The sequence below is a fragment of the Podarcis muralis genome, chromosome 17 (genome assembly GCF_964188315.1).
Source record: "Podarcis muralis chromosome 17, rPodMur119.hap1.1, whole genome shotgun sequence".
Lineage (NCBI taxonomy): Eukaryota > Metazoa > Chordata > Lepidosauria > Squamata > Lacertidae > Podarcis > Podarcis muralis.
The window spans coordinates 36,491,139-36,516,365 of NC_135671.1; the positions used below are offsets into that span (position 1 = coordinate 36,491,139).

A 25,227-nucleotide genomic window follows, 5' to 3' on the forward strand; every position below is an offset into this window, starting at 1 on the left:
CGTTTCTAACATTGTGCTCTGCCCTCCAGGAATCGAGGATCTTGTCTTGGCGGATATCAGCTCGCCAAGCAGGGCACAGACAGGAGACAGCAGCAGCATCTCGTCCTTCAGCTACCGTGAAATCATGAAAGAGGGATCTGGACCTGGCAGCAACAAGGTGAGGCATGAATAGGTGTCAAGAGGTTTGGCTGTAGGTGCCAAGGATGCCAGAGCCCTTGAAGGGGTGAGGTCTGTAATTTCTCTTCCTGCACCTGTAGATGGGAGCAGACACCTGGAGCTTTCCTTTCAAAAGCAGTGCCTTTCCTCAGATTTGAGGAAGGGCCATAGCTCAGTGGTAGATCATTTGCTTTATAAGCGGAAGGTCCCAAGTTCAGTCCCAGGCATTTCTAGCTAGGGTTTGGAAAGATCCCTGCCTGAAATCCTGGAGAGCTGCTGCCAGTGAGTGTAGACAGTACTGAGCTAGATGGACCCAAAGCAGCTTCCTATGTCCCAAACTTCCACTCCTGGGTTGTTGGTAGTTTTCCTATGGTGCCATTTTAGGGATGGTGCTGCGGGAGTCCCTGTCCCCATGCAACTGGTCTTGCAGACAGCACAAGAACTCCTTAGGATTGCCTCTATTTCTGGCCAGCTCATTAATTCTACCCAGGGGGTGATTGTTTATAACTGGAGGTGTTGGGGGATGAGTGTTCAGGCCCCTGGGCTCTCACTTGTGGGGTGCCTCAGGGTTCCGTCCTCTCCCCCATGCTTTTTAACATCTGCATGAAGCCGCTGGGAGAGATCATCCGGGGGTTTGGGCTGGGTGTTCATCAGTATGCAAATGATACCCAGCTCTACCTCTCTTTTAAATCAAAACCAGTGAAGGCAGTGAAGGTCCTGTGTGAGTGTCTGGAGGCTGTTGGAGGATGGATGGTGGCTAACGGATTGAGGTTGAATCCTGACAAGACAGAAGTACTGTTCTTGAGGGACAGGGGCGAGCTGGTGTGGGGGACTCCCTGGTCCTGAATGGGGTAACTGTGCCCCTGAAGGACCAGGTGCAAAGCCTGGGAGTCATTTTGGACTCACAGCTGTCCATGGAGGTGCAGGTCAATTCTGTGTCCAGGGCAGTTGTTTACCAGCGCCATCTGCTACACAGGCTGAGACCCTACCTGCCCGCAGACTGTCTTGCCAGAGTGGTGCATGCTCTAGTTATCTCCCGCTTGGACTGCAATGCGCTCTATGTGGGGCTACCTTTGAAGGTGACTTGGAAACTGCTGTTAATCCAGAATGTGGCAGCTAGACTGGTGAATGGGAGTGGCTGCCGAGGCCATATAACACCAGTCCTGAAAGATCTTCATTGGCTCTCAGTACGTTTCCGAGCACAATTCAAAGTGTTGGTGCTGAACTTTAAAGCCCTAAACGGCCTCGGTCCAGTATACCTGAAGGAGCGTCTCCACCCCCCATCGTTCAGCCCAGACACTGAGATCCAGCACCAAGGGCCTTCTGGCAGTTCCCTCGCTTTGAGAAGTGAGGTTACAGGGAACCAGGCAGAGGGCCTTCTTGGCGCCTGCCCTGTAGAACACCCTCCCACCAGATGTCAAGGCAATAAGAAACTATTTTACTTTTAAAAGACAACTGAAGGCGGCCCTGTTTAGGGAAGTTTTTAATGTTCGATGCTGCATTGTTTTTAATATTTGGTTGGATGCCGCCCAGAGTGGCTGGGGAATAAATAATAATATATTATTATTAGTATTATTAGTAGATCAACTTGATCTATGTATTAGCTGCACAAGCCAAAGGAATCCTTTTGCTGTTGTTTTTAAAGGTTGCCTCTGTGTGTGTGGTTGTTTGACCTGCCTTGGAAGTTGCTACAACAAAGACTCTTAAAATAAACTGGGTTTGTTATTCCCCACCCCTGCAATATAATCTTGAACATATTCAAGAGAAACTCTCACCCACCCACTGGCTTCTTTTCTCCCAAAGTCTCGTCTGAAGATTGGAGAAAATGGGCTTCTTTAAGAAGAAGAAGAAGAAACAGCCAATCAGTTCTTTACTGGAAAATTGGCCAGGGTGTCAGGCATGAGGTTACTTGTCTTATACTATAGGACGATGGATATTCTGTGGGTGCCTAGCATCTAGATTGGTAGCTTGGGGCCTGCATCCCTATAATTGTTACTTAATTTTTTACATGCAGTTTTGATGTTAAAGTTAATTAGTGAGACACCTTTGAGCGCTTTGCAAAATGAGAGAGAAATGTTTAAAAATTACTTTGGGGGTGGAGGATGATGGATGCAGTGAAAGACTCTGCTTTGGCTGCCAGCCTGCCTGCCAACCCCCTTCTCTGCTTGCAGTCCACCACAGGCAGCCCGCAGTCACAGTCGCAACCCCCTCGGCCAGCTGACCTCTCTGATGAGGAGATCTCCGAGCTCTTCCAGCGCCTGGCAGAAGTTCAGCAGGAGAAATGGCTGCTGGAGGAGAAGGTATGGAAACCTCTGCAGGCCCGGTTTTGGAATGGCAGAATAGGCTCTTGCGCGGCACCTTACGGCAGGTCCATACTGGCTCTCCCGCAGTATAGCTGGCGAAGCTGGATGTCTGTACACAGTGATACACTCCCAGCTCCTGCCAGTGACTGATAACGTTACCTCTTGGGAGTTTTGTCTGTGCTTGACTCTTTGGTAGGTGTGCAGAACTTTTATCAGCCTGAGGGCGGTATTCCCCCTGGATAACTTTTTTCGGGGGGGGGGGATGCGAGGGATGGTGGTAAGATCAGGGGCAGAAAGTAGGTGGGTTGATGGATGTGACTATTAACCTTTGTATAAAGGTAAAGGTACCCCTGACCGTTAGGTCCAGTTGCGAACGACTCTGGGGTTGTGCACTCATCTCGCTCTATAGGCCGAGGGAGCCGGCGTTTGTCTGCAGACAGCATGTGGCCGGCGTACAGCTTCCGGGTCATGTGGCCAGCATGACTAAGCCGCTTCTGGCGAACCAGAGCAGCGCACAGAAACGCTGTTTACCTTCCCGCCAGAGCGGTACCTATTTATCTACTTGCACTTGACGTGCTTTTGAACTGCTAGGTTGGCAGGAGCTGGGACCAAACAACGGGAGTTCACTCCGTTGCGGAGATTCAAACTGCCGACCTTCTGAACGGCAAGCCCTAGGCTCTGTGGTTTAGACCACAACGCCACCCACATCCCCTATTAACCTTTGTACAATAGGCTATTTTGAGCCACACAAAACCAGAGGTTCCTACATAGACCCCTGTCTCTATCAACCATTCAGAAAAGCCAGAGGTGTTGCAGTTCGGGGTTACATTCCAGCCATACGAAACACACTTCCAAGAGGGTGTGGAGCAGTACCAGCAAGTAGAATGTGGCAGGGCCCAGGCCCTGGCCTAGTGAGAATCCTGAGGGCCGCGTCTGGCCCCCAAGGCCTCTAAAGTCCCCAGAGGAACCACCATGTGGCAGCACATTCTGATCTTCTGGAGATTATTTCCAGAGCCCAGACTGGTGAGATGACTTCCAAGAGGAAAGTCAGCGATGTTAGGGTTAGATGAAGGAATATGTTTAGCCAGGAGCTCCATCTGTAAAAGCATGAGACTCTTAATCTCATGGTCATGGGTTCAAACCCCACCAGGGGGGGAACAACTGCATTGCAGAGGGCTGGATTAGATGACCCTGATGGTCCCTTGCAACTCCGCATGATCCTATGATCTAAGAGGCACAGGCTGGCCTGCCATTGGTGGAGGTTCTGGATTCCAGGGCTTTGGGGGCAGGTAAGCATCACTGGAGGGACGCGGGTGGCGCTGTGGGTAAAACCTCAGTGCCTAGGACTTGCCAATCGTATGGTCGGCGGTTCGAATCCCCGTGGCGGGGTGAGCTCCCGTCGTTCGGTCCCAGCTCCTGCCCACCTAGCAGTTCGAAAGCACCTCTAAGTGCAAGTAGTAGATAAATAGGTACCGCTTTACAGCAGGAAGGTAACGGCGTTTCCTTGCGCTGCGTTGGTGATGGCTCACCAGAACAGCTTCGTCACGCTGGCCACGTGACCTGGAAGTGTCTTCAGACAGCGCTGGCTCCCAGCCTCTTAAGCGAGATGAGCACGCAACCCCAGAGTCGGTACGACTGGCCCATACGGGCAGGGGTACCTTTACCTTTTAAGCATCACTGGCTGTGAGGAATGATGCCATCTCCCTTTGCTAGGTGAAACACCTGGAGGTCAGCAGTGCTTCCATGGCTGAGGACCTGTGTCGCAAGAGTGCCATCATCGAGACCTACGTCATGGACAGCCGCATCGGTGAGGACTCCTGGCAGTCAGGAGGGAATAAGCTTGAGCAAACCAGGGGGTAGTGGCCTTGACCTCAGCTTGGTGGAAGGGGGTGGATCGAAGCAAAGATTGTGTGTCCAGGAATTTCAGATCTACTATGGATACCTGAGGATTCTCTCCGCTTTCATTGGATAGTGGTCCTAGGGAACCCTGAGGCTGCTGAATAGGCTTGCAGCTCAGGTGAGCTCTGAATCGGGGCCTCACACTTGACACAGTTCTCTGGTGGAATTCCCTATGGGTAGTGCCTGGTCAGGCCATGAGGCAAAGTGAGGCGGCTGCCTCAGGCAGCAGGAACTACCAGGGCAGCAGATCTCAATGTTGATCTTTCTCCTCACCCCCACTTTATTCTTGATGTAGATCTTCTCTCATTCCTTCTTCTGTGGTGAGGAGGGGCACCATTTTGGGGTCTGCAGGGAATAAGAGGTGATGTTAAGTTAGGAAGGAAGTTCGAGTGCAGTGCCCACATCCCTCAGGAGTACTGTCAGCAAATGAGGGGCAGAACTGGGCAGGCATAGTTGCACCGTCTCTCTTGGTCACACTGGAGCATAACCAACCGATCTGAGACTTTCTATGTACAGCGGTACCTCGGGTTAAGTACTTAATTCGTTCCGGAGGTCCGTTCTTAACCTGAAACTGTTCTTAACCTGAAGCACCACTTTAGCTAATGGGACCTCCTGCTGCCGCCACATGATTTCTGTTCTCATCCTGAGGTAAAGTTCTTAACCTGAGGTACTTTTTCTGGGTTAGTGGAGTCTGTAACCTGAAGCATATGTAACCCGAGGTACCACTGTACATAGATTTTAGGAGAAACTGAAGGTGCTTTGGAAATATTTTATTATTAGGTATATACACCCATAAAAGAAATAACATAAATCATAAACAAAAATAGTGTTATAGTTAGAGTCCCCTCCCCACGCTAGCTTACAAGTCCAGAATCTGACATGTCTCAACTTCGTTGTAAAGAAAGACCAACATCATGGCTGCTGGGGGGGGGGGGGAAATGTCAAGGGTGTGTGGATAACGTTGGCTAAAACTGGGGAAGAAGATGGATCTCAGAGGGGTCTCCTGAGACTTTGACGCCTCACCTCCTTTTTTGGCTAACCTCTCTCTTCCACCATGGGGCCATCCCTCTTGTACACCAGGGAAGAGAGAGGATGGTAAAAATTCCACACTTCACACTCTAGAATGGAAGCGGAGGTGCCCTTTAAATGTTACACTGGTGCCCTGGGAAATGTCTTTCTGTAGGTTCATCTCCTGGCACACCTGTGACATTTCATTAAAGGCCTGAAGCTATGGGGGGGGGGCGGTCCAGCCACGCACAACTTTCCCACCAAATCAGACCTGCCTGCCCATTCCATGGGAGCGATGCTTTGCCTTCAGCCTGTCCCCCACCTCTTAAGAAAGCCTTGTCCCTTCCTGAAGCGTGGGGCGCAGAGTAAATCGGAAGAAGCTAAATCATTTCAAACTGGTCGTATTTGCAGAACTCAAGCTTGTGGGGAACGGGTAGGTGTACACATATATAGTGGTACCTCGGGTTAAGAACTTAATTTGTTCTGGAGGTCCGTTCTTAACCTGAAACTGTTCTTAACCTGAAGACCACTTTAGCTAATGGGGCCTCCTGCTGCTGCCGCGCCGCCGGAGCACAATTTCTGTTCTCATCCTGAAGCAAAGTTCTTAACTATTCCTGGGTTAGGAATAGTAACTATTCCTAGGTTACTATTCCTGGTAACCTGAAGCGCCTGTAACCTGAAGTGTCTGTAACCTGAAGCGTCTGTAACTCGAGGTACCACTGTATTAGCACTCCCCCTTTTTGCATATTTGACTGCTAATGGGCACAGAGTGAATTTGGGCAGCAGGCATGAACGTTAGCGGCCTCTACGTTAGCAGCCTTGCATGTACAGTGGTACCTTGGGTTACATACGCTTCAGGTTAAAGACTCTGTTACATACGCTTCAGGTTAAAGACTCCGCTAACCCAGAAATAGTACCTATTAGCTAAAGTGGTGCTTCAGGTTAAGAACAGTTTCAGGTTAAGAACAGACCTCCAGAACGAATTAATTTCTTAACCCGAGGTACCACTGTATTAGCAGCTCCCCCTTTTTGCATATTTGACTGTTGACGGGCACAGAGTGAATTTGGGCAGCAGGCATGAACCGTGGCCTCTACGTTAGCAGCCTTGCACGTATTTTGGGTAGGGTGCAGATATCCTCTTTTAAGCGCTGGGAAGGTTTTTCGGCCTGTGAAGCTAGGCCACGAAGAGGGGTGGAGCTGGAAAGAGCCCTTTGAAGCGTCCCCTGCCTGCATGTGGCTGTTCCTCCTCGCCCGTGTCCCTGTCCCTCCCACCTCTGCGTTCTTTCCGTGACAGGCCGGGCCTGCGGTAGGGACCTTTCTGTGCCATCGGTGAAGCCGAGGGGGCAGGCCCCTCCCCCTGCAGCAGCCGGAATGACAGCCCCCGTGGGGACCTGCTGTCAAACCCTGTTAGCGCCACTTCCCATCACCAGGCAGAGACAAAAGGCAGGAGGAAAGGGCTGTTCCCACTCGGCTTCACTGGTTCAAAGGGAACCATGTGCAGCGCAGCTATCCCAGGTCTCTCTGTCTCCTTTGCACTGCCCTTTCGGCTCTCTGCAGCTTCTCTTGCAGGCCTTGCAAAGTCTGCAGGATCTGCTGGAGGGCTTGCTTTTAACACCTCTCCTCAACGTTCTGTAGATTAAAGTCCTGGCTTTTCAGTGTTGGTGCTGACCTTTAAAGCCCTAAACGGTTTCGGTTCAGTATACCTGAAGGAGCGTCTCCACTCCCATCGTTCTGCCCGGACACTGAGGTCCAGCTCCGAGGGCCTTCTGGCGGTTCCCTCATTGCGAGAAATGAGGTTACAGGGAACCAGACAGAGGGCCTTCTCGGTAGCGGCACCCGCCCTGTGGAACGCCCTCCACAGGAAAGGAAATAAGTAGCTATCTTATCTTTAAAAGACATCTGAAGGCAGCCCTGTTTAGGGAAGTTTTTAATATTTAATGCTGTATTGTTTTTAACACTCGACTGGGAGCCGCCCAGAGTAGCTGGGGAAACTCAGCCAGATGGGTGGGGTATAAATAAATTATTATTATTATTATTATTATTATTATTATTATTATTATTAATAATAATAATAATAATAATAATTTTGTTTTCCTTACAAGTTTCTAGCCCATGTGGTTGCAGAAATAAGCTTGAAAGAGTTGTGGTTCTTGCTACAGGCCCTCTGGGAGGTGACTCCACTCGACAGCTCAGTCCCAGGCCAGCCGTCCTCAGTCCCACAAGGTGGTCTAATGGTACAGGATGAAGCAGGTCCAGACAGTGGCCTGTGTGTGGAGGCTGCCTGGGAACTCCCATCTTTGCAGCCGTGACTTGGTCTGTTGTGGAGGGAAGGCAGGGTAAAAATGAAATAAGTACAAATAAAAATAGATCTGCCCGTTTTCCCCCCTGCTGCCCACCCATGTCTCACTCCTTCTCCTCTACTGTATAATTTTGCCGCGAGGATGAGAGGACTGAACCCTGTGTGGGTGTGAACATGAGTTCAGTATTAAGCTTCAGATAGGATCCCCAGCTTCACGAACTGTGGGGTCTTCGTTCTCTACATCCACACACGCAAATCATGGAGAGAAGTAAGATCTGGGCATCCCTGCTGCCTTGAATAAGCTGCTTCTGTGCTCAGTGCTGGATGGAACTGATGTCTTAGCATGTTAACTCCCCACATTTCTGACATCAAATAATCCTTGTGACAGAATTCCTGCTTAATGTTGCTTTTCAGAGAGCAGATCATTGGTAATGCGGCTTTCACAGCTTCTGGGTTGCTGCCATTTGCCCTCTGGATGGTGGTGGTGGGATGTCTCGATGGCCGCATGTTACCTGCATGGCTAATGTGTAAGAGAGAGAGTGCACTAGAGGCTCTGGTTATGCAATGTGCATCGTGGCCAATGTAGGTTTTGAATTCACATCAGAAACCTGACTGAGGCATCAAGCCTTGTGTGGTGTGAAATTACCCTTGATGTGAAAGGGGGCTGATGTGAGGGCCGCCGACACGGCCCTCAGCCAGGATTCTTTGATATAAGAGAGCCTTCAGATCCTTTGCAAGTTTGATTCCACTGATCTTTTAAAAATTCCTCTCTCATACTTCCGGCACCCTTGCCAGCATTCCACCTGGAACATTCCCAAAGCTTGTTGAAGCTTTCGGAGTTCCCAATTTGGTTTTTGGGGATCATGGTCCCTTGGCTTAACCAATTAGTCTTAACCAAGATGCTTTGTTGGGGATGGGGCTGAAAATTGTGCCTTGACGGAAGAACATTTCCACAACCTGCATAAATTATACCAAAAGGGATTTGCATCTGTTTGCATGATGCGTTCTGCTACTCCAAGTGAAATAATAATAATAATAATAATAATAATAATAATAATAATAATAATAATAATAATTTTTATAGAGTCAATATGCTTTGCATTGCAATGAAGCCCCATTTCCTGACGAATGGAGATCCTCCTCCATGCTCCTCCCTCCCTCTATCTTATGCTCCTCCCTCCCTCTATCTTATGCCTTCCAAACTTTCACTCCAGCAGCCTTAGGGACTAGAAGCTTCTTTCCCTTAACAAAAATTTAAAGCAAAGCTGCAAATCTCATGCTACTGAAATTTGCATCTGCCACCAGATTCTGTGGCTCTGCTGTGTGATTGCAGAACCATAGCCTATACAGAACTATAGTCCCAACCAACTTGGGGGAAAGGGGGCTGGGCCCCAGATAAGGATCTGACCACAGCCTGCAGTTGCTCTGGTTTTATTCCGGCTACCAGTGAAGTGGAAATTCCACAAGTTTGGGGATAGTTTGAAATAGGGAGACAATGGCTCGGAACTTCAGCTTCACTTTAGGGCGGGTGGAGAGAGCAGAAGCCCCCCCGTATCTCTTAATGAAGTGTCTTCTCTGTGCTTCGTGGGCTTCCTCCTTGGCAAGAGGGAGAGAGATGGAGGAGGAGCAGGGCTCTGAAGTCTTGCATGACTTGGAGATTGGATGTTCCGTTATAGGTGGAAGGTGCAGCCAGGAGGAGAATCCAGGGAGAGCTCTCTTGGTTTTTTGTCCCGCTTTCTGCGCACCAAGGTGGAAAGCACAGGTGGCCCTCGAGTCTCTGCTCTTGGCACGAGAATGTGCGGGCTCAGCAGATTCACTTGGCAAGTCAGTTGGAGCAAGAAGCCAGGCCATGAGATTCTCATTCCCAGAGCCCCTCTCCGACAGACTGCAATCCGTCCCCCAGCCCCACAAACCCACATAGCATTCACACAGGGATTGTCTCCTCCGTTCTGCTTTGTTTTCCCTGGCTTTGAGCCCCCCCTCTCTCCCCCCCTTCTATAAGAATCTGCCCCCTACTCTCGCCCCATTGTGATCCCGCTGCCATTCCTGTGTCCCACTTGAACTTGCCAAAGAGCAATGGTGTTGGACTCGGCCACAGTGCCAAGGGCGAGAGAGAGAGGGTCCTGCGATGTTGAGGGGCGACGTGCAAAGGGCCTCTCCTGTGCTTGGAGGTAAAAATCCGGCAGCCGGGGTGGTGGGTCCTCTTGAGCGGCTGTGGATAAGTTTTCCATACTTCCACGCAGAACTGCGCCGCGGGCAGGGAACAGGAGCCGGTTATAAATAGCTTGCGCAGGGTCGCCTTCGCCTCAGCTTGGCAACACACAGCCCAGCCAGTGAATATTTCATGAACGCTAAAAATACAAACCTCCTCCTCCTCCTCTTGCATCTTGTGCCACTTCCTTCTGCCTTTGCCTGTCATTCTCAGGCAGATTTGTCCTCCAAATCTTTGTAACTGAACCCAGAAGTCACTGCTGGCCCTTCTGCTCCAAGCACTTGACCCCGCTGCCCCAGGAGTCCTCAGTGTGTGTGTGTGTGTGTGTGTGTGTGTGTGTGTGTGTGTGTTTCTCTCTCCAATTAACTCCTCTTTTATTTCTACCTCTCCTACAATATAAACTAGATGGATTTAGCCTCAGGCAATTACCTTAGGTTTTGATAATTGAACTGAGGTTCCCTCTTGCCCCATCTCTGGGAGGGGAGCGGGTTCAGTGGATTTGGGCTTTGCAGATAGGAGGCTAAGAGGAGAGTGAGATGTTTCAGGTGGGAGGCTGGGTCCAGGGAAAGGATGGTAAGCCTGGTGAATTGTGCGGGGGCAGACAGTGCCTCATACTCTAGGGCCGTGTTTCTCAACCGTGGGTCTCCAGCTATTGTTGCACTACAACTCCCATCATCCCTAGCTAGCAGGACCAGTGGTCAGGGATGCTGGGAGTTGAAGTCCAACAACAGCTGGAGACCCGAGGATGCTCAACACTGCTCTAGGCATTATTCCTAAAGCTTGTGAGAGCGGGCCAGGCTTGTGAACTCTGGGACTAGCCAGAGGAAAGTGGGCCTGATGTCAATGTACTCATCAGCTAGGAGGATGGAGGGGGGAGAGAGAGAAGCAGCGACACTAAGGGTGCCACAAACAAAATATTGGTGGTTTTCCATTCCCATTGTTAAAAAAAAAAGCATTGACAATTAAATGTTTCCAACTTAGGTTTAAAAAATGCTATTGAGAGATCCATGGAACAAACCAAACCAAAAGAAAAACGATTTGAGATTGAACAAGTGATGCAGTTTGGCAATGAGGCATACGATATATTGGGAATAGATAGATATATCAGGCCTGAATTGTTCTGTTTCTGTGACGCCTCTGCTTTAGTACAGCATGATGTCAGCCAAAATGCACATATACAGGTCCTTTAAAGATTTCATATCTCCATTGCAAAAAATCAAAAACAAAACAAATTGCGGGTGGGGTGGGGGGCAGATGATAACATCAGTGGGAAGAAAGGGGTTTTGCACTCAGAAGCCCCACACTGGCCGACTTGAGCAGGAGGACTCAGAGGTTGCGACCCCTACTGGATGGTAGGGGTGATTTTGAAGGTGAATGAGCTGCCTGGGCTGTTGGGAGGCGATGCAGGGATTTCACTGAGTGCTTTTAAGACACACCTAGTCATTTGAATGCTGCTGCAGGTCTGCCCTCTTTATCAACAGCAGTTAAGCACAGCACAGAGGGAAGTTTTGGCAGGCAAGCAGCCCAAATGCTAATGCACCTGTTATCCTGCCCTAAAGAGCGGCTTCCTAGCTGTGGCAGACTTCATGCTCAGGTTGGCAGAACCTTCTGTTAGTTTAGACTGTTTTCAGGGTGGGCAAAGGGCTGAGTTTCCTCCCACCTTTCGGTGAATGCTAACAGGCAGAGGTGGGCCCGTGTGGGGTTGCGGTACATGACTTTTGCAGGCTGCAGAATTAGGATTTTTGTTGTTGTCGTTTAACAGTGGAGAATTTTAATTTTTAAACTTGCCTATACTCAGCCCTGGGGAAGGGCGCCACGGAGATCATAACTCACGTTGACAATTGTGCGCAAGGGAGACCGGAGTGGTTGTGGTAGTCACTCAGGGTGAACCGAAGGGTGTCGGAGGCGATCCTGCGTACGAGTTGGGTTTGGTGGCGGAAGGAGCGGAGGCCGGGAGTCAGGATTCCTGGCTCCTTCCTGTCCTGTGTAAGGCAGGGGCGTTGCGGGGGTGAGCGACGCATGACGGCGCAGCCAAGGGATGGAAGGATTTCTGCCTTGAGAGACAGGCCGGCTGATGAGTGCTGAAGCTGCAGAGCAGGGAGAGCAGGTGGGATCGATCTAGTTGTCAGGGTTACTTTAGCTCGGCATCAGTCTGGGGAATCAAGGGCGCAAACTGCAACGGACAGCTACTGGGGCAGTGGGGGGAGATGCCTGCAGAAAGAGCGCAGGAATCCTGGTGCTCAGCCGTAGCCTTTTCTCTACGACTCTTTCAAGTACTTATTACAAAGCACAGAGGGTGCTGCCATCTAAGCTCCGTCCTCGCAGCTGCTTGGAATAGAGCTGTGTGCATAGAACCAGGGCTAGCATGGAAGTTGGTTGGAACTTTTGCATTCTAAAATAACCGGCCCCATAGGAAGGAGTAGAAGTGGGGTCAAGCCCAGGGGTGATGGGTCAAGACATGGAACCTAGAGGAATCTGGTAGACCAAGACAGAACCAGGATGAAACCCAGCAGGTTGTTGGGTGGAGATGGGCAGTAAATTCCAGGTTCTGGTTTCTTGAAACTTGGTACAGTGGTACCTCGGGTTAAGTAATTCATTCCGGAGGTCTGTTCTTAACCTGAAACTGTTCTTAACCTGAAGCACCTCTTTAGCTAATGGGGCCTCCTGCTGCCGCCGCACCGCCGAAGCACGATTTCTGTTCTCATCCTGAAGCAAAGTTCTTAACCCGAGGTAATATTTCTGGGTTAGCAGAGTCTGTAACCTGAAGCGTATGTAACCCGAGGTACCACTGTACTTGTTAACTCACAGATCACGGTTTTACCACACAGCCTGGTTGACCACTTGACATCTCTGGGCTCGACTTGATGATGTTGCATCTAGCCTGTGGCCATTCATTCCCTGATATCCCCAGACATGTGGTCCCCAAGTGTGGTTACTCAGTGGTGAAGAGGGAGCACTCTGCACAAGCTCAGAGGAAGCTCTTGCTAGTTCATCCAGAGCTCAGCTCTGTTTTTGAAAACAGGCTCCAAAGCAACGTGTGTGTGTGTGTGTGTGTGTGTGTGTGTGTGTGTGTGTGTGTTTTATGATGCCCTTGTACTTGGTCATAGCCTGTGCCCTGCTTGCAACTTGCTTGTTTGCCTAACGCCACCAGTCCAGGCAGTGGCTGTGGTGTTAATGGGGGCCATGTCATCGTCATCCATCCGGTGAGCCTGCCTTCCCACTCACAGAAGTTGCAAAACAGCAGGAAGGCCTCTTGGCTGTTCCTTCTAGCATACGAGTTAAGAATCTCATTCAGTTCCTCTTCCGCAGTTTTTCTTTTCTGTTTGAAGCCAGTTTCTTGGGGTGGGGGCAGAGAGGATGGGTGGCTGCTGTTATCTGTTCCCCTGCTGTTTTGCTAATTTCGTGGCTGAGCAGGTTTCAGGGAAAGACCCCAAATTTATGTCAGCTCCCTAAGGAGATCAGAGCAGGCCCAGGCTCTGGAGAAGAGGGCAGTGAGCAATGGTTAGAGAGCAAAGGAGGTGATGGTTTTGGAGAGAGACGTCTCAGCTGCAGGCTGCCAGTTCTGAAAGGAGGAGCAGGTGATGGGAGGAAAGTGGTGGGTGTCACTGTTGTTGTTTTTAGTATACAGTGGTACCTCTGGTTGCGAACTGGATCCGTTCCGGAGCCCCGTTCGCAACCTGAACGGAATGCAACCCGCGCCTGCACATGTGCAGGTTGCGATTCGCGGCTTCTGTGCATGCGCGTGACGTCATTTTGCGTGTCTGCGCATCCGCGAGCGGTGAAACCCGGAAGTAACCCTTTCCGGTACTTCCAGGTCGCTGTGGGACACAACCTGAAAAGACGTAACCTGAACTGAACGTAACAAGAGGTATGACTGTACTTAATGTAACACCCACTAGCAGGAGAGGAGTGCGTGTTTGTGTTGCCCCTGGGGGGAAAACGCTCATTGTTTTGGTGGTTTTTCTAGGCATAGGGGCCTGCAAACAAAGGTGAGATTGTTTCAGCACATCTCCCTCCCAATGCTCATTCAGAGTGAGGGATAGCATGGCCTGCTTTCACTCTGAACTGGCTTTTTAACATTGTCACACAAGCAAATCTGATGCTGCAATTGCCTCGTGCCTCCCGCATGATCCCTGGGATCACTCAGAGGAGGAAGGGCCTAAGAAGAGAAAGGGGAAATTATTTTCCTCAAGGGTATCTCATGGTATTTGTTACTCCCCTTGGAGAAATGGCCAAGAAGTCCTCAAGGTAGCTTGCAGTAAGCAGACAGTCATATGGAAACCCTGACAATAAAATAACTATAAAACCAGCTCAGCAGCTTGGGGGAGAAGGCCAGCCAGTATCGACCTGAAACCGTGTTTGTTAATGCACTTCCTAGGAGTCTCCAGGGGAAAGAGCCCTGCAGAATGGCCTGGGAGTCTTGGCTCCAGTGGGGAGGTGGCACAGGAAGGGACCTGGAGCAAGGCTGCTGTCTGAAAGTCCTGGGCATGACGTTTGTTGCATTTTACAAGTTATAGTACTAGTGCTTCTGTCCCATTTTCCAGCATTTCCCCTTTTGCACTGCGCTACCGGTTGCGTTACGGAACTTTGGCAGTCCAGATTTCAAATGGTGGGAGGGAACTGTAGGCTGGGACGCCGCTCCACCTTTCATCACATGACATTACATGGCGGAATTCTCTGAATTGCGAGTGGAAATGGGGTTGCAAATGGATTTTTTTCCTGGGGACAATTTAAAATTAGCACTGAACTTCTGCTAGATTCCACCAGATTTCCTGACGTGGCTTTTTGCAGTCTCTTTCTCCCTCTCTGAGTTGCTAGACCTGTGTCCGGTGCTGCTACTTCACACTGATGTTGGAGAGAAGTACGTCTTCTACACAAGTCCCCTCCGTATCATACGTTGAATATCAAATCACTTTCAACAGTCATGGCTTCTGCCAAAGAATCCTGGGAACTGTAGTTTCTCAAATGAGCTGAAAGTCGTTAGGAGAGACCCCTCTTTCCCTCACAGAGCTACAGTTCCCAGTGTGGTTTAATAATCAATCTCCCTTCCCAAGGGGGATAAGGGTCTCCTAACACCTCAGCACCCTTAAGGAACTACAGTTCCCAGGATGCTTTGTGGGGAAGCCATGACTGTTTACAGTTGCTTGATACTGCTTTAAATGTATGGTGCAGATGGGGCTATAGAAAGGTAGTTGTCAAGGAGCAGGATTCTAGCAGAGTCCTGACATGCTAGCTTTCTGTGCACAGAGAACTGTTTTTGGGTTAGGGAGCACCTAGTCGTGTGTGGCCCCCTTTGCTCTCACAAATGGTACAGCCCTGACAGAGGTTTGTCCCCTCACCCCCGAGAACTAAATTTGAGGTGCCCTTCAAACCACAACACACCCACTTCCTTTCTCTCTCTCTCTCTTGACTCTCTTCCCCTCCGCCCAATTCTGACAGACGTGTCGGGGGCCCACGGCCAAGTCGACCGCAGCAGCCTGAGCAGCGTCTTGCGGGACCTGGTGAAGCCGGGAGATGAGAATGTACGGGAGATGAACAAGAAGCTTCAGAACATGCTGGAGGAGCAACTGACCAAAAACATGCACTTGCAGAAGGTTTGTGGGCGCAGCCTTGGGGATCGCGGGTGAGGTGTGTACCTGAGGAAGGCATTATCCAAGGGCGCTAGAGATGAGAGCCGGTTCCAGGAGAACGGCAGAGTCAAGAGCCAGTGTGGTGTAGTGGTTAAGAGCAGTGGACTTGTAATCGGGTGAACTGGGTTCGCTTCCCCGCTCCTCCACATGCAGCTGCTGGATGACCTTGGGCCAGTCACACTTCTCTGAAGTCCCTCAGCCTCACTCACCTCACAGAGTGTTTGTTGTCGGGGAGGAAGGGAGGGAAAGGAGAAAGTTAGCCATTTTGAGCATCCTTCGGGTAGTGATAAAGCGGGATATCAAATCCAAACTCTTCTTCTTCTTCTTCAAGAGAAGACAGCAAAGCAATAGCCAGCCCTGAACCCCACTCCCCGGTCCAAAGTGAAAGTTTCCATTAACATAGTGCAGATAGATCTCATCTTTCATGGGGTTACATTCCAGGCTATTGTGCAAAGCCAGAAAAACAAAACAAAACCCCCGACAACGAGCACATCCCTCAAACTCTCCTCTGATGACTCTCCAACCTCCTCCACAACTCTCTCCATGCACCTCCAAAATTCTCTGCAACTTCCTCTGCTCCACTGACTCTCCAGCCACACCCAAATGCTCTCCCAGTAGCGGATGGGTTTGCCAGTCATCTCCCCTTCCTCTTCCCCTCCTCCCCCTTTGCGTTTATGTATTTATTTTTCGCAATTCCACGTAAAGTTGCAGTCACGTCAAGGAAACCAGCGATCTGCCTGTATATAGGATCATGGGCAAGTTTCTGAACACACATCAGCCTGGATAAAGAGTGTGGTGCTGATAACGCCAAGGTTGCAGGTTCAATCCCTGTATGGGACAGCTGCATGTTCCTGCATTGTAGCGGGTTGGACTAGAATGGACTACAATGCAAGGGAGAAAGTTAGAAGTCCTAGCTAACTTTTTGGAGGGGCAGAAATCATGCCTTTATGCAGCTGCTACCAGCAGTTTGGAATGGTACAGCCCAGGAGCAGTTTTACCATAGGATGAGGGTCCTTCGGAGGAGGACCAGGGAGTTCCTAGAGGAGGTACCAGCTTATCTGACTCAGTTCCCCCTGCATACAGCATCAGCTGGGTTCTGTGCTCTCACCTGGCTGGGCTAATTGACAGCACTGCTCAATGCTGGGGCCACACTTGCTCCTGTAGGCTCTTCTTGTGTTCTTAGAGAGACTTTGCCCCTAGATCTGTTGTTATTGTTTTGTTGTTTTTGTTTTAACTATTAACTTGTGTTTTTACCTTGTATTTTATCCTATGAACCACCCTGGGGTCTTGTGATGAAGGGCAGTATATTATCATCATCATCATCATCATCATCATAATTTTTTATCATCATTTTAAATTTGTATACAGTCTTTCTATCTTACAATACTCAAGGCAGTTTACAAGCTGAAGGAAAAAAAAACGTACATCTTATAACAATCTAATGCAATAGAAAAATGTGATAATAAAACATAACTTTAAAACAGGTAACCTATATCAAAAAAGTAATGTTCAACAACCATTAGAATAGTATTAAATAATAATAACAACATATAAAAGTTAAACAGAAATCAACTCAGCAGTTGCAATAAATAATTTCTAAACTATAATCAATAAAACAATGGCAAACCACAGTACATAAAATAATACAATACAAATTGAGAGGCAGACTAGAGGGTGGGGCAAGGCAGGTGGAAGGCCTTGCCTGATGGAATCTCTCCCTTCACAGTTCTGCTTCTTATTATTAGACTCTTCCTTGTGTGGAAAAGGAACTCTGCACATGCTCAGAAGCACACAACCTGAGCTAGTAGGGTTTTTCGGGTATTTCCCCCCCAGAACAGTTGGCACATGTGAATTGCATGGGGTCAAGAGAGGAAGCCTTATTGGAGCACCTAGCCCCCCAGGGACTAACAGTGGCAGAAATGGATTGGCTGGGGCAAATTCTCCAGGGAGGGATCCCAGCAAATAGCAGCAGAAGGTGGGGTCAGTGGGAGGAGAGTCCTGCTGCATCTTAACAGGGACATGCAACTGCAAAATGGAGGCCAGTCAGGACTTGGGGTGGTTCCACACCAGGCGTCGGCAAGGTTTACCTCGCCTGGGCTGCTTCACGCCTGCGGAGATCGCTCCGTGGGCCGGCAGCACGGAAGCGAGTCCCCACTCCGCGCTGTGCTGGTTTAGTGCAGTGCGGGGGGACTCGCTGAGTGGGCAGCTTGGTTCAGAGGCGGCTTGTGGGCCGTTTAGACGACCCCCGTGGACCTCTTGTGGGCCGCAGGTTGCCGACCCCGTTCCAGAGAGATTGCAAGCAGGGTGGCAAAGGGGCCAGCTTGGAGGTGGCCATCACAGTGAACCAGCAGCAGGGGCCCAGGGCCCTTCCCCATAAGCCCGCTTCCGTCCCACCCCTGATTTCACATGCATGGGGCTGGTACAGCCGCTAAGGAACAACTGAGAGCTGAAAGCGAGCAGCGGAAGGGGGAGCAGCTCCACAGCTGCGGGAGATGGGGAGATATTTCCCCCTGGCGAATAAGGGCAGCTGGCAGCTCCTGGGACGCTGGCATCTTTTCCGGGTGCTCCTGCCGTGAGCCCACGGGGGCCGGGCTCCCGCAGCTGCCCTCCCGCTGCCTCTCTCCATCCTCCTGGTCTCGGGATGCAGGTCAAGGTGACTGCGAGGGGAACTGAAGAGGCGAGCGGGAGCCTGGCTCCTGGCACCGAGCGGCAGCTGAGGGAGTAGCAGGTTTCCCTCCCCATTACGAGCCGTGGTGACCTTGAGCTGCAGAGGAGCAGCCGCCGCTGCTGCTGCTTCCTTGTGCCAGAGATCTGCTGGGGCTGGAGCCGCCTCTCTCCCCGTGTCACAAATGGGTGACCACCCAAAACCAGAGAGGGAGGCTTCTCCCTGGGCCGCGGCGAGGCTGCCTCTGGGGCTGAGCAGTCAAACAGAACAGGACAGGGTGCGCAGGGCAGAAATTGTCCCCACAGCCTTGAATGGGGGCGGGTGGGGGGTCCGTTCTGGCATGGCAGCGGGGGTGCTGTGTCCTGGGTCTTGCCCCTCTTGGCCCCTCCTCACCCCGGGAAGATGCAGAGGGGTGGGGGAGAGAAGAAGCGGACGCTAGTGCCCTCCCCAGCCCTTGTGCTCGGAGAGCCATAAATGCTCAGATCCTGCACAAGCGTTCCTTGAGAAGGGGCAGTGAGAGCCTGGGCACGAGACCCAGCCACTCAGAATCCCACCTAAGGGTGAGGAGCATCATATACAGTGGTACCTCGGGTTACAGACGCTTCAGGTTACATAGAATCATAGAATCATAGAGTTGGAAGAGACCACAAGGGCCATCGAGTCCAACCCCCTGCCAAGCAGGAAACACCATCAGAGCACTCCTGACATATGGTTGTCAAGCCTGTGCTTAAAGACCTCCAAAGAAGGAGACTCCACCACACTCCTTGGCAGCAAATTCCACTGTCGAACAGCTCTTACTGTCAGGAAGTTCTTCCTAATGTTTAGGTGGAATCTTCTTTCTTGTAGTTTGAATCCATTGCTCCGTGTCCGCTTCTCTGGAGCAGCAGACTCCGCTAACCCAGAAATAGTACCTCGGGTTAAGAACTTTGCTTCAGGATGAGAACAGAAATCGTGCTCCAGCAGCGCGGCGGCAGTGGGAGTCCCCATTAGTTAAAGTGGTGCTTCAGGTTAAGAACAGTTTCAGGTTAAGAACAGACCTCAAGAACGAGTTAAGTACTTAACCCGTGGTACCACTGTATTTAAAATGCATCTCTGGGTTATTTGTGGGGCAAAGGAATTCGTTCATTCCCCCCTCCCCCCCAAAAATATAGTCTGGCCCCCCACAAAGTCTGAGGGACAGTGGACCGGCCCCCTGCTGGAAAAGTTTTCTGACCCCTGGCTAGCCTTTCTCCCTAGCATATTATTTTTTGATGAGTAGGGAGGGGATTTTGGGGCGGTGATAAGGAATATGGAACTAAGTACTTAACTAAGTACTTAACCACAGTATAGGATATTCTGAGCATATGCACGGGGTTTTCTCCCCACTCCACTGTATTATTCCCTTTGGAAAACTTGCAGCAGCTTATGGGGGGCGGGAAATATCTCTTCCAATGCACCCCTAACAGCCACGAGAGCTAAGCGAATCCTCCATGTTCAGAGGCAGTGTACCTCCAAATACCAGCTGATGGGGACATAGCAGCGGGCGGACGTCAGTCTCCCTGCCCTGCTCTTACAAGTTTCTCAGCAGCATCTGGCTGACGGCTGCTTAGCAATCAGGGCTGGGTAGACCTTAAGTCTGATCCCGCAAGGCCGTTCATGTGCTCACCTGTTTTAATCACCAGCGCTCACAAACACAGGCTATGGGGAGAGGCGAGAGGGAGCCCGCCCCAGCAAAAGACTTTGCAGCATATTGGCCTTCCCCCCCCCCCCTTTCCTTTTTCAATATTAACTTGATGTAGAATCTGATCCTTCCAACGTCCTAATGGAGCAAGGGGACGAAAGAGTGATGTCAGCGGAAAGAGGCGGCTATTTATAGCTGCATCTGAGTGGGGAGGGATGGGGGGGGAGCAGAGCTGCTTCAGAGGACGGACTGTCAAGGTTGGGGCTGCAAAGGAGCGGTCAGTGCAGCGGGGGGGGGGGCAGAGGGAGGATGCTGTCTTGGAGACAAGGTGGGCGTGTTGCAGGGGGTGCAAATCCACAGATAATGTGGTGCTGGGGAGGAGGGGTGTGGGGTTTGGGGTTTGGGGCAGATTAAGGTGTGTGGGCGACCTGAGTGGGGGCCTCTAGGGGGCGCTGTGCAGCTGGGAAAGAGGCTGCCAGCCAGGCATACTGCAGGTGGTGTGGTTGGAAGAGGCACTGGTCAGAAGGAGCCTGGGGGGGGCATGCTGTAGCCAAGGGAGCGTGGTCTGAGAGACAGCACGTGGCTTGCCTCCAAGAGGACCCTTTCGCTATCGAAATCCACACTTGGTTCGTTCTCTCTCTGCCTCTTTTATTGATTGTGATTGGTTCTTTATCTCGTGATTTTAAGAAAGAGTTTCCCTCTGAACTCGAGCCCAATGGTGATCAATAAGCAATTTTTAACTGCATAATCCCATAATGAATTTAGATATTTATAAGGTTTTTATCCTGCCTCTGGTCGCAAGTCATCTCATTGATGAATGTCAATAGGCACAGCCTGAGAAGGGTGTCCTGTTCAGATCTGGTGTTTCCTCTTAGCGGCATCTTTTCCCAATACAGTGGTACCTCTGGATGCGAACGGGATCCGTTCCAGAGCCCCGTTCGCATCCTGAACATAGCTTCCAACTTTTCCCTTTTCTTGCGAGGAATCGTATTCAAAATAAGGGAATTTCCCTTTAAAAAAAGGGAAACGTTGACAGCTATAATCCTGAAGCGAACGCAACCCACGTCTGGGCGTGCGCGGGTCACAATTCGCTGCTTCCTTGCATGCGCGTGACGTCATTTTGAGCATCTGCGAGAGCGGCAGAACCCGGAAGTAACATGCTCCGTTACTTCCGGGTCGCCGCGGAGCGCAACCCGAAAACACTCAACCTGAAGCTACTTCAACCCGAGGTGTGACTATGGGGCAGGGGACTGAAGCAGAAGAAGAAGAGAAGAAGAGTTTGGATTTGATATCCTGCTTTATCACTACCCGAAGGAGTCTCAAAGCGGCTCACATTCTCCTTTTCCTTCCTCCCCCACAACAAACACTCTGTGAGGTGAGTGAGGCTGAGAAACTTCAGAAAAGTGTGAGTAGCCCAAGGTCACCTGGCAGCTGCATGTGGAGGAGCGGGGAAGCGAACCCAGTTCCCCAGATTACGAGTCTACCGCTCTTAACCACTACACCACACTGACTCCTTCCTTTCCCAAGCGTTCCTTTCCCAAACTCAGATTTGTGCCTGTGGCTTCTGCCTGTGCCTCTGTTGTCGGGGTTGACAACTTGCTGTTTTGAAAAAAGACTCTCCTCCCCGCCGTCCCTGAAGAGGACAAAGAGAGCTAAGGCAGTGGTGTCTCAGAGGCAAGCCAGAACTTAATAATAGTAATAATAATAATAATAATAATAATAATAATAATAATAATAATAATAATAATAATTTATTATTTGTACCCCGCCCATTTGGCTGGGTTTCCCCAGCCACTCTGGGCGGCTTCCAACAAAGTTTTAAAATACATTAAAATGTCACACATTAAAAACTTCCATAAACAGGACTGCCTTCAGATGTCTTCTAAATCAAAATTAGAGGCAAAATAAAGGAAGTAATCATATTTTAACTTAAACATAGGGAAAGTGCCATATAAATACTATGCTTTATAAGATAAATACTAAGCTTTATAGTAACTATTGTCAAAATAAAGCACACCTGAGGGATGCAAAGCAAAAGACCAATTCATTGCCAAGCAGTGCTCTTGCTTAAAATTAATCATGTGACATACCAATATTTCATAATTTCTTCTGATGGACCAGAAGCAGGGCTTGAAGAAAACTGGCCGGCCAGGGAGGAGCCTGGCAGAACCGTAGAATTGGAAGGGGATGTGGGGGTCATCTGGTCCAGCCCCCTGCAATGCTGGAACCTTTTGCCCAACGTGGGGCTTGAATCCATGATCTCGAGCAGAGCCAGGCAGAGGCCCGGGCCAGGTAGATAATGTGCCCCCCTTTTTTTAACCCTGGGGATAACTGAAGTCTTATAAATAAGTAAGTATATAAATAAATTTCACAAAAGTTATGCTGACAAATAATTTTATTTCAAGCCTTGAACTGCATCTGCATATAAAGACAAAATGGAAAATATAGATATACAAAAGTGCTTTTTTAAAATACGTAGGGGCTGTATGAATGTTAAGAATGTGTATGATTAGGAAACTTTTGCTTCAGCAACTAGATTAGGTGAATTGGAAACTAAGTTATAAGAAAGACGAGGTGGACAACATGAAATAACTATATTATGTTTATTTTAAGGTACAAACAACTGAGACATAGTATTTTGAATTTAGAAACATAATATTTGAAAGATACAGTAAGACATGAAAAAAGGTAACAAATTGCTGATGTTTTTATTGCAAAGAACGCAGGGTTCGGAAGATGTGGGGAAGTCCAGTTGGAATGGTAAAAATATTCTGGAAAGTTGGTTTTTATGTTTTTCTTTTTCTCTTTGTTCTTTTCTTTTTTCTTTATTCTGTAAATTTCTGACTGTTTGAAAGAAAATTTAATAAAACATTTTATAAAAAATAAATAAATAAATAAAATACGTAGGGGAAAGGATTATTTTAAGTATTTACATTTAAAAATGCTTTCCTAGCTTTCTTTTCTGCGAATTCTTGAATTACGCAGGAAAAAGCAAGCAACTTCACCTTATCGTGGTTTATGTTTATCATTGCTAAACCATTTAGGCGTTCTTGAGCCATTGTTGATCGAAAGAAAGACTTAATTCATTTTAATAGATCGAAACTTCTCTCCACTGTAGCTGGTAATGATAAGAAAATACGTTTTCCAAATTCAAGTTTAGTATTTGATTGGCAATTTCTTTCGGTGACCGAGGCCCCCTTCGGAATCGGAGGCCCGGGCCAAGTGGCCCATATGCCCCCCCCCCCTGTCTGGGCCTGATCCCGAGATTAAGAGTTTTACCAGTAGCTGCAAACGTCTACCATTAACCTGTGCAGGGGCAGAGTGTGAATATGGGCAGGGTTTGTCCTGTGGCAGATGATGGCACCGTCTTCCCGTGGGCTCAGCTGACTTGCTTCTTCCCCTTCCTTTCTTTCCCCCTCACTAGGATTTGGAAGTGCTCTCCCAGGAGATTGTCCGCCTCAGCAAGGAGTGTGTTCCGTCCCCTGACGCTGAGCCTGCCCTGGATGACGCCGTCTGAGCTCAGTCCCGTCCTGTGATGCCCCATCCTTCACTTTGCCCTCGACTGCACTGCTGGCACGGGAGAGGGGGGTGGTATTGGCGCCTTCTGCCTCCCTCCCGATGGGTCAATTCTCTTAACCTTGTTTTGTTTTAGGGAGGCGTTCAGTCCTCTCCAGCTAGCTGTCTTTCCCGTCTCTGCGCCAACAAACAAGTTTGCCCTTTCACCGCCTCCCAACTCAGGCCTCCCCACTCCCTGCCCTGAAACGGATTTGTTTCTCCTAAGTAACACACACACTGACTATCCTCTATCTGCTTCTCTTCAAGGCTGTAAATGCTGGCCCTTTAAGAAGCACTGGTTGAGGTGGCCTTCCTGCAGCAGCACTCCTTGTGGGCTGGAGGGCAAACTGCAGCTTGGTTCTCAAAATTGACCCGGGGTGGGGTGGGATTCTGTGAACAGAGGGGAATAACAGAGGAGCTGCAAAGCAGAATGGGAGGCATTCCTGCCATGGTAAACAGCCATTTCAAGCACCGCCCTTGAAATACTATTGCTCTGGGGATGTTTAACTTTCTCCCAAGCCTCTCTGTCTGCTTCCGACTCTTCAAGCTACGTCTCTGAATCCTGCCTTCCTGATTCATTCATAACACCCCCTTCCCCTGTTCTTCGATCACCTTGCATGCTCAGTCAGTCCTGAATCTTATTCTGCCCCAGCTCTGTCCAGCTGTTGCTGCTGTTAATAAAAAGGTAAAATATTATAGATAAATAAATATATATATAGATATATATATATATTTGTGCTGATTCCCTCCCTCTAGGTGGGACTTGACCCAAGCGGAGCAAAGCCCTTATGTCTCCAGGAGGGCGGACTCTTGGGGCTCATTCAAGGTTCCAGCTGCACTTTTTCTCCCCTGTTGGGTGAGGGTAGCGTGTGTGTTTTATTTAACGTATCAATGACTTGTACAAGGCTGTAATTGTTGAGCAACTGATAATGCAAACAATGATTTTTGACTGGCTTCAGCTCTGTGTGTTGTTCTTGTTTTGAGGAGGGCGGGGGGTGAAATAGGGCCTGAGCGTCCCTCTTTCTATGCCTGAGTAAGTTGCTTTCAGCACCCTGGATTCATGGTAAGGGGTGAGGGCTGCTGGGGGTGGGGCTGTTCCAATGGCGCTTGACATGCTGTGTTTGCTGGTGTGGCATCAACACCTGAGCTAAGTTCACCCTGCTCTCTCTTTTAAGAGGTTAGACCAGAGTCAGATCCCCTCTCCACTCACCCCCTGCAAATCTTCACTTGCTGGCCCTGCAGCGGATCCTTACCACTGAAAAGAGGTGGCATTCGTAGACTTGAGAGGGGTGTCGTGGGGTCTTAAGGCACATCACCAAAGTAAAGTGACCCTGGTTCTTCCTCATCCCGGTGTTATAAGAAAAAGCTGCTCCTTTATCCCTTATGGGGTATCCAAGGGCCCGTCTAGAGTCCTTATGTAGGTTTTCTGTCGGTAGAAGAAAATAACAGAGGCCAACCAGAGAATATTGAGAAGCAAAGCAGCCGGTAAGCCTGATCTTTATTAAACTGTTGCAACAGGGTGCCCTGCCCACCCCACGCAGGGAGGGAGGAGATGAACCCCGAACATTGGTGTGCAAGCTCTTCTATAGACTTTTGAAATTACCTACCCTGTAGCTCAAGACCACCCCCCAAAACATCATACAGTACATACATCACAGAAAGAGGTAGTGCCCAGCAGAAATTTGAGTGTGTTGCTTCTCTCCTGTACTTCCAGGATACCTGATAATGCCTTATCTGATTGCCTTTTCTGGGCAGCCTGGCCATTCCTTTGAGATGGTAAATACTTAGTTCCTGAATCTCTTATGCCAGGCATGGTCGGCCCTCACACATGTTCACTTCA

General features: G+C 49.6%; 1 protein-coding gene across 2 annotated transcripts in view; it reads left to right on the forward strand.

Moving 5' to 3' along the window:
• Positions 1-24,345, forward strand: part of GRIPAP1 (GRIP1 associated protein 1) — a 65,874-nt gene extending 41,529 nt beyond the window's left edge. For both annotated transcript variants that reach the window (XM_028711650.2, XM_028711651.2), the window contains 5 exons: positions 30-157; positions 2,328-2,456; positions 4,173-4,266; positions 15,317-15,471; positions 23,257-24,345. In XM_028711650.2, coding sequence (XP_028567483.2) covers positions 30-157; positions 2,328-2,456; positions 4,173-4,266; positions 15,317-15,471; positions 23,257-23,349 — 599 coding nt within the window. In that variant the 3' untranslated portion in view covers positions 23,350-24,345. The remainder of the gene's footprint in view (positions 1-29; positions 158-2,327; positions 2,457-4,172; positions 4,267-15,316; positions 15,472-23,256) is intronic.
• The last annotated feature ends 882 nt before the right edge of the window (positions 24,346-25,227 follow it).